Source organism: Dipodomys merriami, unplaced genomic scaffold (genome assembly GCF_024711535.1).
Source record: "Dipodomys merriami isolate MVZ:Mamm:240054 unplaced genomic scaffold, mDipMer1.0.p SCAF_59, whole genome shotgun sequence".
NCBI lineage: Eukaryota > Metazoa > Chordata > Mammalia > Rodentia > Heteromyidae > Dipodomys > Dipodomys merriami.
In genome coordinates, this window is record NW_027206168.1 from 6920078 (window position 1) to 6941080 (window position 21003).

Sequence of the window (21003 nt, forward strand, 5' to 3'; positions counted from 1 at the left end):
GAGTAATATTACAACAAAAGTGAAAGAAATAAAGCCACATGTATCAGCAATGTTATCTTTCAATAGATTTGATAAAAGAAAAAAAGAAAAGTGTAAATATGCTTAAGTATGATAATTCTTATATGTTTTAATACAAGCCAGATTTTCATGTTATATATAAATGCGTGATATAATTATACAAATACATAGAAATGCTGAACACTGAAATCAGGAGAATTGTTTTTTATTCTTAGGTATGAAAGTAATCAAACATTAGTGATATTCTTTATATTATTTACATCTTTTTTTTTTGCCAGTATGGGATTTGAACTCACATGGTATATATTTGTATGCATCTTTAACCCTGGATAGTAATTGAGAAAAAAAAAATATAAGCAAATGGGTAGAGAATGGATAACAAAATTGAAAACAAAAGCTAGGTGGGCACCAGTGGTTCATGTCTGTGATCCTAGCTATTCAGGAGGTTGAGATCCAAGGATTGGGGTTCAAAGCCAGTTCTAGACAGACACATTGGGGAGATCTTTGTCTCCATTTAATCAGCAAAAAGCCAGAAGTAGAGGTGTGGCTCAAATGGTAAAGTGCCAGCCTTGAGCAAAACCTTTTGAGAGGCTCAGTACTGACAGAAAAGAAAAAAAAAAGAAATTGAAAACAAAAGACTTAATTATAGTAACTAAAAAAGAATAGCTTTTGCAATTGAGATGAAATAATCATAGGGCGTTGTGAAGGATTTGAGTAGTGAATAAGAAGGATAGTTCAATTTTTGATGGATTACTTGGTAGGGAGGAGAAACATTGATCAGGATAGGAAAAGCAATCTTTGATTTATGAATTAGGAAAGAAATTCAGCTTTGGACCTGTTATCTGAGACATCTAGCTAGAGAACTTGGTGGATAATCTAAGTGACTGATGTGTCAGAGACATGTGAAGACAGAGGGTAACTTTAAATTATTTTTAATCGTTATTTTTATTAAAAGTATGAGTTTACAAACACACAGCCTTGGTCTGACTAGACCATGGTTAGTGCCCAAATTATGTTGGATAGTTAGAAACTAAAGTAAATAAAATCTCTTAGAAGAAATTAAAAGACATCATCATCAGATGGTAGGAGGAGAATCAGCTGGATGAGTTAATTCAGTGGTAGAGTACTCACCATAAAAAATGGTAGAACACGAATCAAAAAAGTATGCTAACAGAGAAGCCAAGTGGTAAAATTTGAAAGAAAAGAGTTTCTAAGAAACTCAGCCACAGAGTTTAGGTGAAAACGTTTTGGCTATTGACAAGGCATGCTACAGATAATGCTCTGGTGAGCCTAGAATAGACTGCCAACACACAAGATATTGGCTTTCTGTTTGAGACCTTGGCCTCTCTTGTGCCTTCTGCCTGGCTGTCAGCATTGTGACCCATGCTATGATCATTGCCTCAATCTGTTCTCATAGTACCCTTCTCTGCCTGAAGTCTCAGCCTCATCAGAGGTGTCTCCTCATCAGAGTAGAACAGAGTTCAAAATTTAAGAACAAGCTGGGTGCCAGTGGCTCATACCTGTAATCCTGCACTCAGAAAGCTGAAATCTGAGGATCATGATTTGAAACCAGTCCAGGCAAAAAAAAAAAGTTGATGAGACTCTTACCTTCAACTAACCTCCAAACATCCAGGAGTTGAGCTGTAGCTCAAATGATAGAGCACTAGCCTTGAATAAAAAAGCTAAGGGACAGCACCCAGACCTTAATTTCAAGCCCCAGAACTCCACACATAGACAAAAAAATTACAACAATTTTTGAAGCAAACTAGATATATATATGGTTGTAGTAAGGCCTCCATTTCTCTAGACCTCAGCTGCTTTGTCTGTACTGGTAGGATTTAGAGAAAGTCTCCTTCAGCACCAGTATTTTAAGTTTTGTAAAATAATAAAGTCATGTATATAAATTTCTTCCACATGTAGTAGAGGAGATAGTTTTGTAGATAGGTCTTTAAAAGTAGTTTTGTAGACAGCTTCAAAGAATGAAGAAAACAAGTTTAGCCCACGTCCTAAGCAGCTGGGCAATAGTCAGGAAGTTTTCTATAATTTCAACACTGTGTGTATTTGCAGTAGCTTTCTGTGCTGCCCTGCTGCTCTATCAGGACAGTTTAATTACGTGGTTCAAATCTTCTCGCTCCCCAGTTAGAGATGAAGCAAAAATCCCTGATGAGCCTGGGGAATGAGGCTGAAGAAAAACTCAGTTCAGAAGCTGTAGAGGCGAACCCAGAGAGCCTAGGTGAGTATGCCAATACCAGCCGTGGTTACTGGTCCAACAGGTGTTTTGTTTTTGTTTTGTTCAGAACTGATTGGTAATTATTGTTGAGTCTGTGTTGACATAGGAAAAGTGATAAAGAAAGATGCTTAAGGTTGTTTTCAAAGATATGTCAAAAATGGAGAAAATGCCAAAAAGAACTGTTTACTAACATGCTTCAAGTGGAACATCTAATTGCTTCTTTTAAGAGGCTTCAGATTCATGTATGCAGCTCAAAGAATTATGAAAGAATTGCTATTAATTTTTTAAAATATCTTTGAAAACCTATTTTTGTACAGAGCTAGCCTGGAACTTTTACAGGTAAAAAAGTGTAATGCTTGGCATTTGCATGGAAATCATCAGACCTTGGGAGTGGGGGAAACAAGATTATTTGTGAGTTGATAATTATTGAGACAGTGGATCTATAGAATAGTCATTTTATTATATTTGAAATTATATATTATTATATACATTTGGAATGTTCACTATAATAAAGCTTTTAAAAAAGTATTGGCATGATCTTGATTCATATAATTACAGTTTGATTGTATTCTATCAGTAGATGCAGAATTCATGAGGATGAAATGTAAATAGATTATTTTTCCCTCTGAAAGTAATTACTAAGTTTAATTTTTCCTTTATCTCTATCATTTTATTTTTTTGCACTTAGCAAAAGAATGTATTCAGAAAAGTCTTCTGTTACTAAAATTTTTGCCTATGGACAAAAGTTCAGAAGAAACCTTTGACAAGTTGGTGACTGTCAATGAAACCCATCATCTCCAGCCACTAGATAGGCACCAGAGGACAAGCTCTGTGGTAGAAGAGCATTTCCAAGCCTCAGCATCTCCCACAGAAGCAGGCCCCTCAACTGCCGGAGACAACAGTCCTGACTGGGAGGTCCCATCAAAGCTGCCACCAAGTAGTGGGCCTCCCTCTGCAGAAGTGCCCACTGCTGAGGAGCCCTCCTCACCTTCCACACCTACCCGGCGGCCACCCTTCACCCGAGGGCGACTCCGGCTACTCTCTTTCAGATCCATGGAAGAAGCCAGACCACTGCCTACAGTAAAAGAGAAATATCCAGTGTTGAAGGATGCCATGGACTTCATTAAAGATCAATCACTCTCACATGACAGGTGAGCCAGTCATTTTCTCCCTATACTTTCTCTTTTCAAATCAGAGGTATCCAGTTTAGGCAAAGGCTTGAAGTTCATGTTAACAGTGGACAAGTGATATTTAGGATAGAACCAAACTTGTTTTATAATATTCAAGATAAAAAAAAAAAAAAAGTGGTGCCGGGCGCTGGTGGCTCACGCCTGTAATCCTAGCTACTCAGGAGGCTGAGATCTGAGGATCGCGGTTCAAAGCCAGCCCGGGCAGGAGAGACCGTGAGACTCCTATCTCCAATAAACCACCAGAAAACCGGAAGTGGCGCTGTAGCTCAAGTGGTAGAGCGCTCGCCTTGAGCTGAAGAGCTGAGGGACAGCGCCCAGGCCCAGAGTTCAAGCCCCACGGCCGACAAAAAAAAAAAAAAAAAAAAAAAAAAGTGGTGAGTTTTCCCTTAAAGAAGTGTTTTTCACTTAAGATTTGTGTATTAACTGCATGTAAAATATATCTCAGTAATGTTGTTTTTTGTTCTTGTTTTTTTAAGGAAGCATTTCCTTTGGTAGCTGCCACTTAAAAAATTGTTAGCCCTGGGAAAAATTCAGGTTTTGATCTTTTCTGACAGTCCATAGGCCTACCTACCTCCCTGAAAGTTAGTGAGGAATTTCCTAATCTTATGAATTAAAGCTTTATCTCTTGATAGCCAAGTAAATGTATCAAAGTTTTTCAGAATTAGTTTTTCAAAATAAGTTGTGCCTTCACACAATTTGTGTGCAACTGATTCTTAATGCTGCTAAGTAAAAGTAGTAGGTAGTATAATATTCTTCTTTGCATGATGTGTTTAAAACCAACAGCAGTACTTTCTTTTCATTCATAAAGCTTCAGCACTTGGGAGGAGGATAGGTGTTTTTTTTTTTCCTACCCTAACTCAGTTTCCTGCATAGTCTGACTTGAGTTCTGTCTCCAGTGTTGTAAAGGTTCTTTCCTTAAAGAAAGCCCAAGCCAAGAGCATCCTGGAAGCCCTGAGGGTAATTCAGTACTGTACAGAATCCCTAGGACAGCCTCACTGCTTTCATCCACCATATGTTCTTTTCCTGTTGGAACTTCTGACCTGCCAGAAAGATTTTACCAAGTAAGTACAAAGGACAAATCTGCAAGGAAAATAAGCTGAGGTAGTTTAAAGAAAAAAAAATGATCTTTTCTAATTAATAATTATCATTTCCATGTGGAAGACAAATGTACATTCATTCTGTCATCCTAAGGAAAAAAAAGGATCATATTTTTTAGTAGGTACCATGAACATGTGTATTAAGCTGTGTTTTACCAGGCAGAATAATATTTTAATATTTCTCCTGGGCACATTATTATTTGGCTCCTGGAAAATGTGAGCTAAAATATGATATTCATTTACAATAATGATGTTAATTTAAGTGCTTCTCAAGGTGGTTCTAATCTTCACTCAATAATTTTTTTTTTTTTAGTATCTCTGTGCCAGGCACTGTTCAAAGTGTTATATATTCAGTAGTGGACAAGACAGACCAAGTCTCTATTTTTTTGTTTTTCTTTTGTCAGTCCTGGGGCTTAAACTCAGGGCTGAGCACTGTCCCTGAGCTTTTTTTACTCAAGGCTAGCACTCTACCACTTGAGCCACAGTGCCACTTCTAGCTTTTTCCATTTATGTGGTACTGAGGAACCAAACCCAGGGCTTCATGCCTGTTAGGCAAGCACTCTACCACTAAGCCACATTCCCAGCCCCCAAGTCCCTATTCTAATTGAGCTTATATTCTCTTGAAGAGTAAAAGAGAACTTTTTTTTTGGCGGGGGGAGGGGATGCTGGTCCTGGAGCTTGAGCTCAGAACATGGACACTGCCCCTGAGCTTTTTTGCTCAAGGCTAGTGCTCTACCACTTGTACCACAGCTCCACTTCTATTAGTTTGTTGTTGTTGGAGGTTTTTTTGTGATTAATTGGAGATTCATGGCCTTTCCTGCCTGGACAGGCTTTCCTGCCTGGTGCCTGGCTCAAGAGAGAGCATTTTTAAAACTTAATATTTTAAAATTTAGCAGGCCATCAGTGGCTTATGCTAGCGGCTTAGGAGGTAAGATTTGAGTATTGATGTTCAAAACCAGGCTATGCAGAAAAGTCTGTGAGATTCTTATCTCCAATCAACAATCAAAACACTGAAAGTGGGGATATGGCTCAAGTAGAGTACCAGCCTTGAACATAAAAGCCAAGTGAGAGTGTGTAACCCTGAGTTCAAAACCAAGTACTAGCACAAAAAATAAAATAAATGAAGAAATATCAGGTAAAGTAAAATGGAAGATGAAAAATCAGATAGTAATACTGTCATGTGGCTGGTGATTTAATGTAGTTTTAGCTTATCAAGGAAAACTAGCCAAGAAAATAGTACATAAACCAGCAAATGAATGAGTAGATGAGATGACAAAGGCAGCACCAAAGGTAGAAGGAATGATGCAGAGCTCTAGGTTGGAGAACAAGCCTGAAGAGCTGAAAGAAAGCTTGTATAACTGAGTGAAAGAGGATATGGTAGAAGAGGTCACTCTTGGGGCTTGAACTCTGGGCCTGAGTGCTGTTTCTGAGAGCTCTTCAGCTCAAGGCAAGTACTCTACCACTTGAGCCATGGCACCACTTCTGGTTTTCTGGTGTTTAATTGGAGATAAGAGTCTCACAGACTTTCCTGCCTGGGCTGGCTATGAACCGAGATCCTCAGATCTCAGCCTCCTGAGTAACTAGGATAATAGGCATGAGCCATCAGCGCTCAGCCTGCTAGAGATTTTTGGAGCCCAGAAGTAACACATTACTATTTGTGAGAGATATCCCTGGCTGTGTATGCCAGGGATGGAAGTAGAAAAAGCAGTGAAATACTGTAGTGCAGGCAACTAATGGTAATTATTTGGATCAGGGAGTAGTCCTGAAGATGGATAGAAAAAAAAACTAACATTCAGGATATATTTTGGTGGTAAGAGAGTCAAGACTGATTGACCAAAAGGGTTGATACTGTCAAGATGCACTGTTTATATAAATTGACATGTTAAATTGAAACCCCCTATGTACAACTATTTAAAGATTTTTTTAAATTATTAAATAAAACCAAATTTATTGACAGAGATTGAATAAAAGATAGGAATCATGGGAAAAGAAAAGAAACTCCTTGGGGCTGGGAAGGTGGCTCAGTGGTAGAGCGCTTGCCTTGCATGCCTGAGGCCCTGGGTTCGATTCCTCAGCACCACATAAGCAAAAAGAAAAAAACCGGAAGTGGCGCTATGGCTCAAGTGTTAGAGCACTAGCCTTGAGCTGAAGAGCTGAGGGACAGTGCCCAGGCCCAGAGTTCAGGACCCACGACTGGAACACCGCCCCCCCCCCAAAAAAAAAAAAAAAAAAGAAACTCCTATGATTGGAGCTGGAGCACCTAGGTAGACAGTGATATACTTTACTGAGGAAAAGAAAGGGTATGGAAGAAACAGATTAGGACAAACATTGTTTTACGTATTTTTATTTTTATTGTTGTCGGTTATAGGGCTTGAACTCAAGGCCTGGGCACTGGCCCTGAGCTCTTTTGCTTAAGGCTAACATTCTACCACTTTGAGCCACAGTGTCACTTCCGGTTTTTGTGTGGTTAATTGGAGGTAAGAGTCTCACAAGGACTGTTCTACCCAGGCTGGCTTCAAACCGTGATCCTCAGATCTGACCCCTGAGTAGTTAGGATTACCGGGCACAAGCCATTGGCACCCTGCTATTGTTTTATTTTTGACCATATTATTTGAACTGCTTCTTGGATCACCAAGTAAAGATACTAAGAAAATAGATCAGAATCTAAGGTTCTGGGAAAAACTCAGGACTCAATGTAGAAGTCAGGTCTTATGATTGCCATGAACATATAATCTATTTGTTTAACCTGCATTTTAAGTCAGGCACCAGTGGCTCACACCTATAATCTTAACTACTCAGGAGGCTGAGATCTGAAGATCACTGAAGCCAACTCAGTCAGGAAAATATGTGAGACCTCCAGTTAACCACCAAAAACCTGGAAGTAGAGTTGTGGCTTAAGTGGTAAATGCTAGCCTTGAGCAAACTCGCTCTGAGACAGCATCCAGGACCAGTTTAAGACCCAGGACTTGCACACACTAAAAGCCATGAGAATAGATGATACCTAGAAAGAGTGCAAATCAATAAGCAGGGGCCAGGACTGAGCCTTCCATGCTGGCCTCATTTAGAAGTCAAACAGAGGGATGAATCAGCTAATGTGATCAAGAGGGACTGGCCCTAGAAATAGATGGAGGACCTCAGTGAGAGAGCGGATATCATAGAAGCTAATAGAAGGTTGTAACTCAAAAGACAAAAAGGGAACAAAACAAAACAGCCAGGCGTCATTGGCTCACACCTGTAGTCCTAGCTACATAGGAGGCTGAGATCTGAGGATTGCAGTTTACAGCCAGCCCAGGCAGGAAAGTCTGGGAGACTTATCTCCAGAAAGACTTACTACCAGAAAACCGGAAGTGGCGCTGTGGCTCAAGTTGGTAGAGTGCTAGCCTTGAATTGAAGAGCTGAGGGACAGTACCTAGGCCCAGAGTTCAAACCCCATGACCAAAAAAAAAAAAAAAAAAAAAAGACAAAAATGGCAAGTTGAGTACCAATGAGAGAGTTGGGAAGAATAAAAACACTGGATATAGCACCTCTTAATAGAGCTGTGAGGTCAAAGTCCCCTTGGACTTGGTTTGAAAAAGTGGGGATGATAAAACAGAGATACTGCAACTAATTCAAGAAATTTGGCCTAAAAGGGGAGCAGAGAAATACATTATAAGGGCATATGGAGCAGGAGGGTTTTTTGCTTTAGTTTTTCCATATTGCATTATCGAACCCAAGGCCTTACTCACTAAGTACATGCTCTAACATAATCTATATAACCAACACTGAACCTGAGGGATTTTTTTTTAGGAGCGCTTTTGAATGCCGGTAGAAATTAGTAAGGGCTGCAAACTGGATCTAGGAGCTGATAAGACAGTTTGCAGCAGCAACTTGTATCAGTTAGAGAGGATGGCCTTTTAGAATTAGAATATAAGGAAGAAACATAGCTTTTCATACAATGCAATACATATGCAAGAAGATTAAGTACAAAAATGAGTAAATTTCTATATAAATTTTTTATTTTAGTGGTTGAACTCAGAGGTCTCATGCTTGGTAGATGAACACTGTACCTCTTGAGCTATACACCAATGCCTTTTTGCTTTAGTTATTTTTCAAATAGTGTCTCATGTTTTTTTCCTGGCTGGCCTGGATTAAAGTCCTCCCATTTATGCCTCCTATGTAGCTAAAATGACAGACACTCTTCCCGGGGCTATGCTTTATTGGTGAAGATGTAGTCTCACAAACTTTCTTGCCCTGGTTGGCCTCAAATCATGATCTGCTTGATTGATGCTTCCTAAGTAGCTGGGACAGGCATAAATCCTACCCCCAGATTTTTTTTCTCAAGTTAAAATGTGAAAATAGAAGTTGAGAAGATGATAATGGCCATTTAAGGAGAGACAAGTACATTTTAGATAGTAATGAAAGTTGGGTTGGGGCATGGCTCAAATGGTAGAGCAGCACTTGTTTGATAAATGGAAAGCCCTCAGTTCAAACCCCTGTTCTGGGGTTAAAAAAAAAAAAGAATTGAGAAAGCCATTTTTAATTGCCTGCCTGTTCAAGTGCTTCTCTAAGGATTGTGGCTGTAAAGCTGGGCTCTGATGGCTCACACCTATAATCCTAACTACTGAGAAGGTTGAGATCTGAGGATCATGGTTCGGACCCGGCTTGAGACTCTTAAAACCAATTAACCACTCAAAACCTGGAATTGGTGCTGTAGCTCAAAGTGGTGTAGAGTACTATACTTGAACAAAAGAGCTCAGTGACAGTGCCCAGGCCCTGAGTTCAAGCCCTATGACTGGCAAAAAATAAAATAAAAATGAAAAGAATTGTGGCTGTGAATTTAAATTGACACTAGTCAGCTTGGTTATATGGTATTTGCTCCAGCAACACTCAGCTGTTTTGATACAGGTATAAGCTTCCTTAGGCAAGATGTATATAGAAAGAGGCCATAGAACTGATGTTTGCTCAAGTCTGAGGGTGGTGATAAGCTATGGAGTCTAATGTGAGATTGGAGCAGAGAGAAAGCAAGCATGGTAGGAGTAGTAGATGACAAATATGATGTGGCCTCATAAGCTGGGATTCATTAGGATTAAATAAAAAAATTGTGTGGGAATATTTAGTAGAAGAGTGGGATGAGAGTCAGTAGGCAGAGTAGCATGCTATGAAGTAGCTATTGCTTGATGACAAGGCCAAGGAAATGATCATCAAACTGAGATGACTAAAGGATACATGAGAAGATCCTCAGCAGTGAAAATAACAGAGAATTGAAAGAAAAAGAAACAGAGGGGGCTGGAAAGATAGCTCAGTGGTAGAGCGCTTGCCTTGCATGCATGAGGCCCTGGGTTCGATTCCTCAGCAGAATATAAAATAAGCAGAAAATTAAAAAAGCCGGAAGTGGTGCTATGGCTCAAGTGGTAGAGCGCTAGCCTTGAGCTGAAGAGCTGAGGGACAATGCCCAAGCCCAGAGTTCAGGCCCCACAACCAGACCCCCACACACACCAAAAAAAAGAAACAGAGGCATGATTCCCATGGATATTCAAGTCACCAAGGTTACTGATCCAAGTAGAAAATCCAGTGAGTTTATTACTAAAGTCAGTGAAGGGAGACAGAATGGCGGGTGCAGAGGCTAAATGAAGCAATTTGTGAAAAATAAGTCACCCAGTATCTGGCCCTCAAGTAGTATGTTGTGGGGCTATGTAACTAAGAAAGATGAATAGTTCTCGTCTCCCTACTTTTCCTGAACATCTCTTTTGGCTCACCCATTGGACCTACCAGTTGGTTTGTTCACCATCTAAAGTCATTGTACTTGTTTTCCCTTAAGTTTGTGTGCAACTTTGTTTAGCTTGCTGTTTCTTCATTCTTTCATGTAAGGAGCAGGATTATTTAGTTAAAGTTGTCCTAGCAATTAAGTTGATGATTTTCTCTATTTCTAGTTATTTTGGACACTTGGAAGGCTGTGGTGCTGACCTACACAAAGAAATTCGAGACACTTACTATCAACTTGTTCTCTTTTTGGTCAAAGCAATTAAAGGATTTAATAGCATAAATGACAGGTACTGGATTACTTTGTAAATTTCTAGAGAAAAAAAAAGATTTTTTCTGATCATAAATGGAATTCACGTTCTGTGCTAAAAATACTGAAAAGCACAAAGAATAAAATTGCCCTCTACTCTCTAAGCTAATCACTAATGTTGCCTTATTAGTATGATTCCTCTTAATTTTTTTTCCATCTCATGTGTTCATCAGGGATAGGTCTAAATGTACCTAAGAATTTATAATGTGCCAGGCACTGGTTGTTCATGCCTATAATCCTACCTACTCAGGAGGCTAAGATCTAAGGATCGCAGTTCCCAGCTCAAAACCAGCCCAAGCAAGAAAATCTGTGAGACTTATCTCCAATAAACCACCAGAAAATTAGAAGTGGTGCTGTGGCTCGAGTGGTAGAGCACAGCCTGGTTATTTCACAGTTCTTTTGCTTAAGCTTTGTAGGATATTTGTTTGAGATAAGAGATTTTGTGCTTTCCCATTACAAACTGTTGGCCACCTTGCAGTGACCCTGTTGTCTTTTGGTAATGGGCAGCTTTGATAACTGTCATTTGTGTGGCCTCTTTAGATCTCTGCTGCCTGCCTTATCGTGCATTCAGACAGCCCTACTTCATCTTTTGGATATGGGCTGGGAACCTTGTGATCTTGCGTTCTTTGTTGATATTCAGTTACCAGATCTCCTAATGAAAATGTCACAAGAAAATATAAGTGTCCACGATAGTATGATCAGGTAAGAAAACAACCCTACACTCTGAAGTTCCTGGAGTAGGAGATAAAAGACAGGAATCGTTGACACAATGGGGGTGAGGGCATAGACTCTGGAGTTGGATTAGGGTATGAGTGATACATCTTGGCTTTGCCACTCAGAAACTGGGTGACTGTTAACATGTTACCCAATTGCTTTGTACCTTAGTTGCCTCTTCTTTAGAGCTGAGATAATAATGGTACCTGCACCCAAGGCTTGTCATCAAGAATGCGTGAGTTATATTTCTGAGTGTTTAAAATGGTGTCTGGCATGTAGTGGTGCTATGTAAGTTGTTAGCAATGGTGCTCTGAACTCAGAGAGCTCCTCTGTATTTTTGGAGATCCTACTATACCTTGTTAATTGAGAGAACCCTTTTCTATATTTTTTGTTATACCTGTATGTGGTGTTAACTACTGTAATCTACATTATAAGGACTTGGATTATAAGAAGTTTTTTTTTCTCATTCCATTGTGCAATGGGATTGTGTTTAAAATTAAAGCTGTCTCCTTATTAACTGCCTTCAGCCCTTGCCCTGATGTCAGATGGCACTGATATCAGAGAAAGGATGCAACACTGGGCAGCCATCACCATGCTGGTCAGTTTGCCCATCATTTCAATTCTTGTCTGCACCTGCATGATGTAGTCCTCTAGTGGGACAGAATGTTCACACCATTCCTCATAGCACTAGCCCAGAGCTAAGAAGAGTAGACAAAATTCATTTTGTTGGAATACATGAATGAGTGTGTATTTTTTGGTTGGAATTTTTTTTTTCTGTCAGTCATGGGCCTGAACTCTGTGCCTGGGCACTGTCCCTGAGCTCTTCAGCTCAAGGCTAGCACTCTACCACTTGAGGCACAGTGCCACTTCCAGCTTTTTCTGCTTATGTGGTGCTGAGGAATCAAATCCAGGGCCTCATGCATGGAAGGCAAGCATTCTACCACTGAGCCACCTTCCCAGACCAGTTGTTGAAAAATATTTTGCATTTGCTATTAAGTAAATATTTTTGTGTTTGGGATTTTGGTTGCTAAAACACACTAAGCATAAATTAAGGAAATTTATAATTTTACATCTAAGAGGAGCTTATATGAACCTATATGAACCTTTTATTTGAAATGAGGGAACAGGGCCAAATCCAAGTATAGTTGTGCCTTGGGTGCTTGGTTCCAGGCACTTTCACAGATACTAAAGCCTGAAGATGCTCAAGTCCCTTACATATTAATATTTGAATGTAATCTACACATACTTTAAATCCTGTATATTTTAAATCATCTCTAAGTTACTGTTATACTTTATTATTTAGGGAATGATGACAAGAAAATCCGCACATGTTCAGTATAGATACAGTTATTTTTGAATGTTTTTGATCTGATGATTGAATCCAGCAGTATAGAACTTCTGGACAAGTCATATAGCTGGTCGTGGTAAATATGAAGTCTCAGGATCTTCTCACTGTCAAGCTGATTCCATTATGATGTTCTGAGCATCCCCACCAAAACTTTTTTAAATCATTGTATTTGACCCTACTACATGACACATAGTAGGTTTATCCCACCCAGTGTAGTGTGCTCTGGAAAAGATTTCTCCCTCTTTTATTGGTGTACAGCCATCAAACAGCTAACTAAATCCTGTATTTTAAAAAACAATTGGCCTTTTTCCTTTAGAAGTTCAATCTGCAGTCTCTATTGAGAAGGAAGGCAAATAAGTAGGAGTGGGGAGGGCTTGAAGGGCAGTGAATAAAGACAGAATGATAAAGTCTGATGGAATGTTTTTAAGAGGTAGGGAATGGGATGATGGAGAGAGATGGAGGTGGTAAAGAAGATCAGGATACACTATATGCATGTGGGAAATGTCACAGTGAAACCCTCCTTGTACATCTAATGTATGCTAATAAAATTAATTGGATGATTTATAAAATGGTTAGCTGTCCTTTAGACATGAAATATTTGCTTTTAAGTTGTTAAAAGTTATGAAATATAGTAAATTTTCTTATTTAGAAAAATAAAAAGTAACTAAAAATACTCAATCTGTTAGACTTGTGGAACACAAGGTCCGCTAACTAGCACTTTCCTTGGGTACCAGGAGAGGCATGCTTTTCTCTTGTTATGTCTTTTCAGCCAGTGGAGTGAAGAGGATGAGCTTGCTGATGCCAAGCAGAATTCAGAATGGATGGATGAGTGTCAGGATGGCATGTTTGAGGCCTGGTATGAAAAAATAGCCCAGGAGGATCCAGAGAAGCAGAGGAAAGTAAGACCTCTCAACTAGAGTAATCTGGGTGGCTTGCAAGGAGTTTGGAAAGGAGAATATGCCTGGAGTGTGCCAGCATGCTGTCTCCAGAGAGAGCTCCTGGAGGGGACATTAAGGATCGCATTTCTGAGATTAACCTGAGGAGCTCTACATCTTGATATGACCCATCAGAGTGGCTTCCTCCATAGAGCTGGACTTGCAGAAGAGTGGCTTACAAGGCTGATGTATATTAACAGTCCCCTTTGTGCAGGTTACACACAAATAGTAATGTGTAAAAGACTTAAGCATATGCAATTGCTGAATGGCTTAAACGCTTAGTATCCTTTGGGCAGACCATTCTATTCCTGTAGATGAGTACTACAGAAGCCACATTCCAGTTAGAAGCCTACACTAAGCATACTAAATCAAAGTTAGATGATTCAGATGAGAAAAAGCACTGGGCTCAGGCAGCTGCCTGTCATCTTACATGAGGTATTATATCTGTCAGACATCTGCTGCCTCATAGCCATTCATTTTTCTCTGTATTGAATACCTACTATATGCCACCTTCACATATACTTTATATATATTTTTTGTTTGTTTATATAGCACTTCTGTGGTGCTTGGTTAGAGCATACCAGCTGAGCCTTATTAGTATCTGATTAGAAACCATTTTATAGTGCTCAGGTATCATGGGAGATTTCTTCTACATATTTTCCATTTTTATTTATAGACTCGAAAGAATGTATTGTAGAATCTAAGTGCATTTAGGTAACAATTGCTTGATCATGAAACACTGCTTTTACTGTTTCCACAGGAAGGATTTATTTCTGGATTTTGTTCATTTTTTTTCTTTGTTTTCTAGGAAGGGGGAGTATGAGAAAGTTGAGACAGAATCTCATTATGAAACCCAAGCTTAGGCGTATGGCACCATACTTGGTTCATTTTTAAGTATCAGGAAGGAGTGTTCTTGCAGTATTTCTGTGTCTGTATGCACTGCCATTGTCCAACTAAGTACCTAGACCAAACATTTAAATTCTGTTCTTGCTTGTCCTTTACCCCCATACCAAGTTAATCAGTCACCAGCACTACCCATTCTGCCTCCTTAGTACCTCTTAAGTCAGCTCTGTCCCACCTGCATGCAATTCCACCCTTAGAGCCAACATTGTCACCGTTAGTCTCCCTAACTCCTGTCTTGTTCCTTTTAGTCTCTTCTCAGCCAGGAACCTTGAGAACACTAAATCTACTCCTATTACTCTTCGGTTTAAAAAATTAGTAATTTCTGGGGCTAGGAACGTGGCTCAGTGGTTGGAATGCTTGCCTCGCATGCATGAGGCCATGGGTTTGATTCCTCAGCATCACACAAACAGAAAAAGGCAGAAGTAGCGCTGTGACTCAAATGGTAGAGCACTAGCCTTGAGCTGAAATGCTGAGGGACAGTGCCCAGGCCCAGAGTTCAAACCCTACAACCAACCAAAAAATTAGTAATTCCTTAGAATAGCGTTTGACACCTCACTGGCTTAGCCTTTCTAACTACATCTGATTATTTCCACTCTTGACTGAATTCTACTTACTACATGACACCATAAACCCTTGTTTGTTCCCTTTCTGTCAGAGCTGTGCTACTCCTTCTATCTGATACACCTGTCACATTTACCCACACACAATCTATTGGTCCCTTGGTCTTAGTTGAGGGAAAAACTTTTCTCAACCTTTCCAATACTATGGATAGCATCTTGTGCTGCTAAGTTCCCTAAATTTGCCTACCAAAGCACTTATAACACTATGTTCACAATTTGCTTTTTTTGAGGGAATTCCCAGATAGACACTTAATTTGTTTGGCTACAAATCTTAGCTACTATCACCTAGTAGAGTATGCCTAGATTTTTTTTTCAGCCTTTTCTATTTCAGTTATTTTTCAAGCAGTCTTGCTTTGGGGGGGAGGGGACAGGGGAAGGAGAGACAAGGGAGGAGGCCCAGACCAGCCTGGGCTATAATCTACCTATCTAAGACTCCTGAGTACCTGGGATGACAGGTGCCACCACCAAACCCAGCTGTTTTGTTGAGATGATGTCTTGCTAACTTTTTGTCTGGCCTTGAATTGTGATCCTTCCAATCCTCACCATCTCAGTATCTGAAGTTGTAGGTGTAAGCCAGAGCATCCGATGTGCCTAGAAAACTTAAGTATCTCTTAAGTGAATTAATGTACCACATAAGAAACTTGTTTAATCATGTTCATTTCAACTTACAGATGCACATGTTCATTGCTCGTTACTGTGACCTGCTAAATGTGGACATCTCTTGTGATGGATGTGATGAGATTGCTCCCTGGCACCGCTACCGGTGTCTTCAATGCAGTGACATGGATCTCTGCAAAACTTGCTTCCTAGGTAAACTTCATAGACTTGAGTATGCCATACTCAATAGTAATAATTGTTTTTATCTTATGTGATCTTGCCATTTAAAAACTTCTCATTGGGGCTGGGAATGTGGCTTAAGGGGATAGAGTGCTTGCCTCTCAGGCATGAAGCCCTGGGTTCGATTCCTCAGTACCACATAAACAGAAAAAGCTGGAAGTGGTGCTGTGGCTCAAATGGTAGAAGGCTAGTTTTGAGCACAGAGAGGCGCGCGCGCGCGTGCGCACACACACACACACACACACACACACACACACACACACACACACACACACACACACACACACACACACACACACACACACACACACACACACACACACACACACACACACACACACACACACACACACACACACACACACACACACACACACTCTGCACTGTATGGTATCTGCATTCAGCAATACCTCCTGCTGATGTGTTCAAAGGACAGTGCAATAGAAATTCAATATCTGGCATCGTTGGTTTTCTTGGCTTTGTCCATGGTAAACCTGGTATTTCTATTGATACAATATATACAGTTTGACGATTCATAGTGATAATACCTAGAATAAATGATCTTCTCAGCAAATGCTTTTCTTTCTCTAGGTGGGCAGTCAGCAGTTGAATCAAGCTGTTGGACTTAAAAAGTGATCTCAAAATTTGTTTGCAGAATGACATTTCAAAGATTTTAGACGTGTCATCAGTAATTCTGTACTAGCGCTAAAAGAAGCCCTAATAAAAGATTTGTGGCAGGGCTGATCAGAGTTTCAGCTTTTTGTTGGTCATTTGAACATAGCGACTAGATTTTGGCCTCCTGAGCAGTGGTACAGCTGGCTTGAATTGTTTGCTTCAAAAAGGGCTGCCTTAGATTTCAAGAGAAATCTTGAGCTTCAGTTTGATGGGCAGTGAAGGAGTCACAGCATGTAAAAATGATTAAATAAAAATTTATTGACTTCAAATAAAAAATATACATACACACATATATGTATGTATATGTATGTATATATGTATATATGTAAACTTCAAAAATTCTTTAGTACATTTGACTTGTACGTACTGAACAAAGTACACTGACCTTGGTGAACACTGGGGCTTCTTGTCTGTTGGCCCTATAGTAAAAGATACAGTCCCTGCCCTGAAGTACTGTTAGTATAAGAGTGATGTGTTGAGTAATAAATAAATAATGCAGACTTTTTCTAGAAAAATTTGGTAGTATAGCAGCACTTCTATACTATTTCTGTCGTGGAGGAGATGGGATAAGAACTGGTTTTTGAAGAAAGTTACAGTCAGGTGTTATGAACTAAATGCTACTACAGAAGGTAGAACAAGCCCAAGGACAGAGGTGAGCATCTAGAAGGAATTTAGATAGACACACTTGAGTGACTGTCCAACTAAGTGATGGATTAAGACAGGCAGAGCTCAAGTTATTTGAAGTCTGCAGAAAATGGGGGAGTCATTAACATTTGAAGTTTAGTCATTTGAAGTCTGCAGAAAATGGGGGAGTCATTAACAAGGTCTCAAGGAGGAAAGCATGTCTGTGTCAGTCTCACTTAGGAAATCAGTCTCTATAGTCACAAAGGCATTGGAGTCAGTGAGAACAGAGGCGATAAAATATGACGTATAAAGCAGAGTCCAAATCAGGTTGGATATGCCATGGAGTAAGGAAGAGGCAAGAGCAGCCTGTCTCGTGCCTTTAATTCACTGGTCACATTGTCTTCTAATCATTCTGCAGTGCTTGCTAGCAGAAGCACCAACAGATGCTTAACTCTTGTCAAAAGAGGGTCATGGGAGAAATCTCACAAATCTACCTGTGGGCTTGTGTCTGCCAAATAGCAATCATGCTAGGAATTGATTTTTGCAGTATGCCATTGTCCAGCAACTCTGTACTGAGAATAAAATTTTTAAAATTATTTTATTGTTATTATTAAGTTGTTATACAGAGGGGTTATCATTTCATGAAAATATCATTTATGCACTCAGTTATCAGGACAGAGCTAACTGGTCTCCAGAAGATGTGTGTGGACTCTGCCCTCCTGAACAATAGATGGGGAGCAGCTGTAGTGCTTGGATTGGTTTTTTTGGCCCTTCTCCAAGCACTCTGTTCCATCCACTTCACACTGCTCTTTTCTGTCTAGGTGGAGTGAAGCCTGAAGGCCATGGAGATGACCATGAAATGGTCAACATGGAGTTTACCTGTGACCACTGCCAGGGTTTGATCATAGGCCGAAGAATGAACTGCAATGTGTGTGATGACTTTGATCTTTGTTATGGATGCTATGCAGCAAAGAAATATTCCTATGGGTATGTCTCAGATGACTTGTACACACTTCACATCTTCTTGATATATATCTTTGCTTAATGAGAAGCCTGCTGTTCAGGCACCAGTGGCTCATGCCTGTAATCCTAAGTACTCTGGAGGCTGAGATCTGAGGATCATGGTTAGAAGCCAGACCTGGCAGGAAAGTCCATGAGACTCTTAATTCCAAAAAAAGTAGAACTATGGCTCAAGTGGTAGAGTACTAGCTTTGAGCAAAAAAGCCCAGGCCTATGCCGGGTGCTGGTGGCTCACAACTACAATCCTAGCTACTGAAGGAGGATGAGATCTGAAGATCATGGTTCAAAGCCAGCCCAGGCAGGAAAGTCCATGAGACTCTTACCTCAATTACTCAAGAAAAAGCCAGAAGTGGTGCTGTGGCTCAAGTGATAGAGGGCTAGCCTTGAGCAAAAGGAGCTCAGAGACAGTGCCCCAGGTGAAAGAAAAGAAAGGAAGGAAGGAAGCAAGGAAGCAAAGAAAAGAAAAGAAAAGAAAGCAAGCCCAGGCCCTGAATTCAAACCCCATGACCAGCACACATATGTGCACACACATGCACGCACGCACATGCACTAGATTTTTTTAAAAAGCCAATTTCTGGCCTCCACTGTCAGTTCACTTTTTCTGAGGTCTCCTATAATTCACGTACCCCAACTGCACCTGTTGCTAGTGGGAAATTGTGTTTAACATGCAAATATGATCGAAGCTGCCCCATACTTCTTCCAGAAGTCTGGAATTTGGGGGAAGCAGGCCTCAGACCAGAGTCTCACAAATTAGAGAATAGCCAGGGACATTGACTCCTGCAATACAAATCCCGAATCATTCATTCATACAACTATTCATCTAATATCTTCTGTATACCAGGCTTGGGACAAGGAGCTAGAAGATAGAATAGTGAACCAAAAAGAAAGTTCCTGTTTTCAAGAGGCAAGAACCACGCATGGTCACATGAGGTCTATAGTCCCATTTACTCAGGAGATAGATCAAGAGGATCATGATTTGAGGCTAACTCGGGCAAAAAGCTAATGAGATTCCATCTCCAACAATAAGCTAGGTATCATGGTACACATATGTGATCACAGTTATGTAAGAGGCTTTTAGGTAGGAAGATCACAGTATGAGGCCCACCTCCAGCAAAAGATGTGAGAAAAACTAAAAAGAGATCTGGGGATATGGCTCAAATGGAAGAGTTCAGCAAGCATGAAGCCCTGGGTTCAAATACCAAATATTGCAAAAATAAATTTTTTTTAATTAAAAAAATATGCTCTGTGATTTCATTTTTTTCCCCAGTGATGAGAATCAAACCCAGGACCTTACATGCTACACATGTATTCTACCACTTAGTTATACACTAAGCCCTCCCTTTATTAAAGAAAGTTTTTGTTATTAAAAAAAATTTAAACCTAGCCAAAACTAGAGAGACTAGTTCACTGTAGTGAACCTTTATATACCCACTACCCAGATTCAGCAATTAGGAAGATTTTGTTATATGTTCTTAAGTTTATTTGAGTCTTTTTCCCCCATAAAGTTTTTTTTGTTTTGCTTTTTTTTTTTTAAGAGAAGGTCTCATTATGTTGCCCAGTCCAACCTTGAACTCACAATCCTCCCGCTTGAGCCTTCCAAGAACATAATCCTTTCACCCTAGTCTCCCACACGTGCTGGGATTACAAGCTTATGCTGCTACACCCAGCTTGTTAAAGGATTTTAAACAAATTGAATATCTTACATCATTTTTTGCTGTGTACTTTATATTTACCTCTAAGTTATGAGCATTATCTCATATTACCAAAACACTATTTCCACATCTGCAAAATTTACAATAAGGAGTTTTTACTTAGCCTGATTTCCACAGGCAGTTTTTTAGGGGGTTGTAAAATCCAGAAATTGTATGATAGTCTTGGTTCTTTTTTTCTGAGGTGCAATCCCGTATCTCCCCTTAAAATTTCAATACCAATAATCTAGAGGTATTAATGTTCAGTCACAGCCAAGCCTGGGCTCCTGTTTGGAGTCACAAATGCATAATAATGTCTTGCCTTTGCAGCCATTTGCCTACCCATAGCATCACAGCCCACCCCATGGTGACCATCCGGATCAGTGACCGCCAGAGGCTCATCCAGCCATATATCCACAACTACTCCTGGCTGCTCTTTGCTGCCTTGGCTCTCTATAGTGCCCATGTGACCAGCACAGAGGACATGGATGGGGAGAAACTGGGTCCTCAGGCCCGCAGCAGTGCCGCCATCCTTCGGAGCCAGTGCATGCAGCTGGTCGGGGACTGTCTGATGAAGGCTCACCAGGGCAAAGGTGACTGTTCCTCATGCACAGACCACACCCCAGGTAGTGGTTGAGGCAAAGCCCAGGCATCAGTGAAAGACGATGCGAGGCTCAGAAGCAGCAGAGTCTTGTGGCCTACAAGAGGGATTCACCCCAGCCTGGAATTTAAGTCTGAAGCTCAGTTGAGAGAACTATTGGTATAAAGTAACATTTAGTTTCTTAAAATGTTTACATGCTGTTACAAAAATAATAATTAGAGTTCTTGAAGTCTGTGGATAGAATATTTAGTAGTTGAATGTTCGTAACTTTGCTTAGGAAAGCCAGATATATATTGTTAACCTAGAGGGCAAATCTATTTCCATATGCCAGATAAGAGCTATCTATAAAGTAATTTGGCAGGCTTTGGTGTTGCACATCTGTAATCCCAACATCCCAGAGGCTGAGAGGCAAGAGAATCACATGTTCAATGCCAGTCTGATGTTTTGTTTTGAC

The 21003-nt window shown here is 40.2% G+C and overlaps 1 protein-coding gene and 1 non-coding gene across 2 annotated transcripts in view; both read left to right on the forward strand.

The window, feature by feature from the left end:
• Positions 1-21003, forward strand: part of Zzef1 (zinc finger ZZ-type and EF-hand domain containing 1) — a 155668-nt gene that overhangs the window by 92128 nt on the left and 42537 nt on the right. Inside the window, exons 28-36 of the mRNA XM_070001745.1 lie at positions 2158-2251; positions 2937-3399; positions 4335-4499; positions 10445-10564; positions 11125-11286; positions 13416-13545; positions 15776-15914; positions 18062-18227; positions 20279-20541. Coding sequence (XP_069857846.1) covers positions 2158-2251; positions 2937-3399; positions 4335-4499; positions 10445-10564; positions 11125-11286; positions 13416-13545; positions 15776-15914; positions 18062-18227; positions 20279-20541 — 1702 coding nt within the window. The remainder of the gene's footprint in view (positions 1-2157; positions 2252-2936; positions 3400-4334; positions 4500-10444; positions 10565-11124; positions 11287-13415; positions 13546-15775; positions 15915-18061; positions 18228-20278; positions 20542-21003) is intronic.
• LOC138813349 (small nucleolar RNA SNORA8) lies at positions 16321-16458 on the forward strand. The gene has a single exon (XR_011367751.1). It is a non-coding gene; the product is annotated as a small nucleolar RNA SNORA8 (small nucleolar RNA).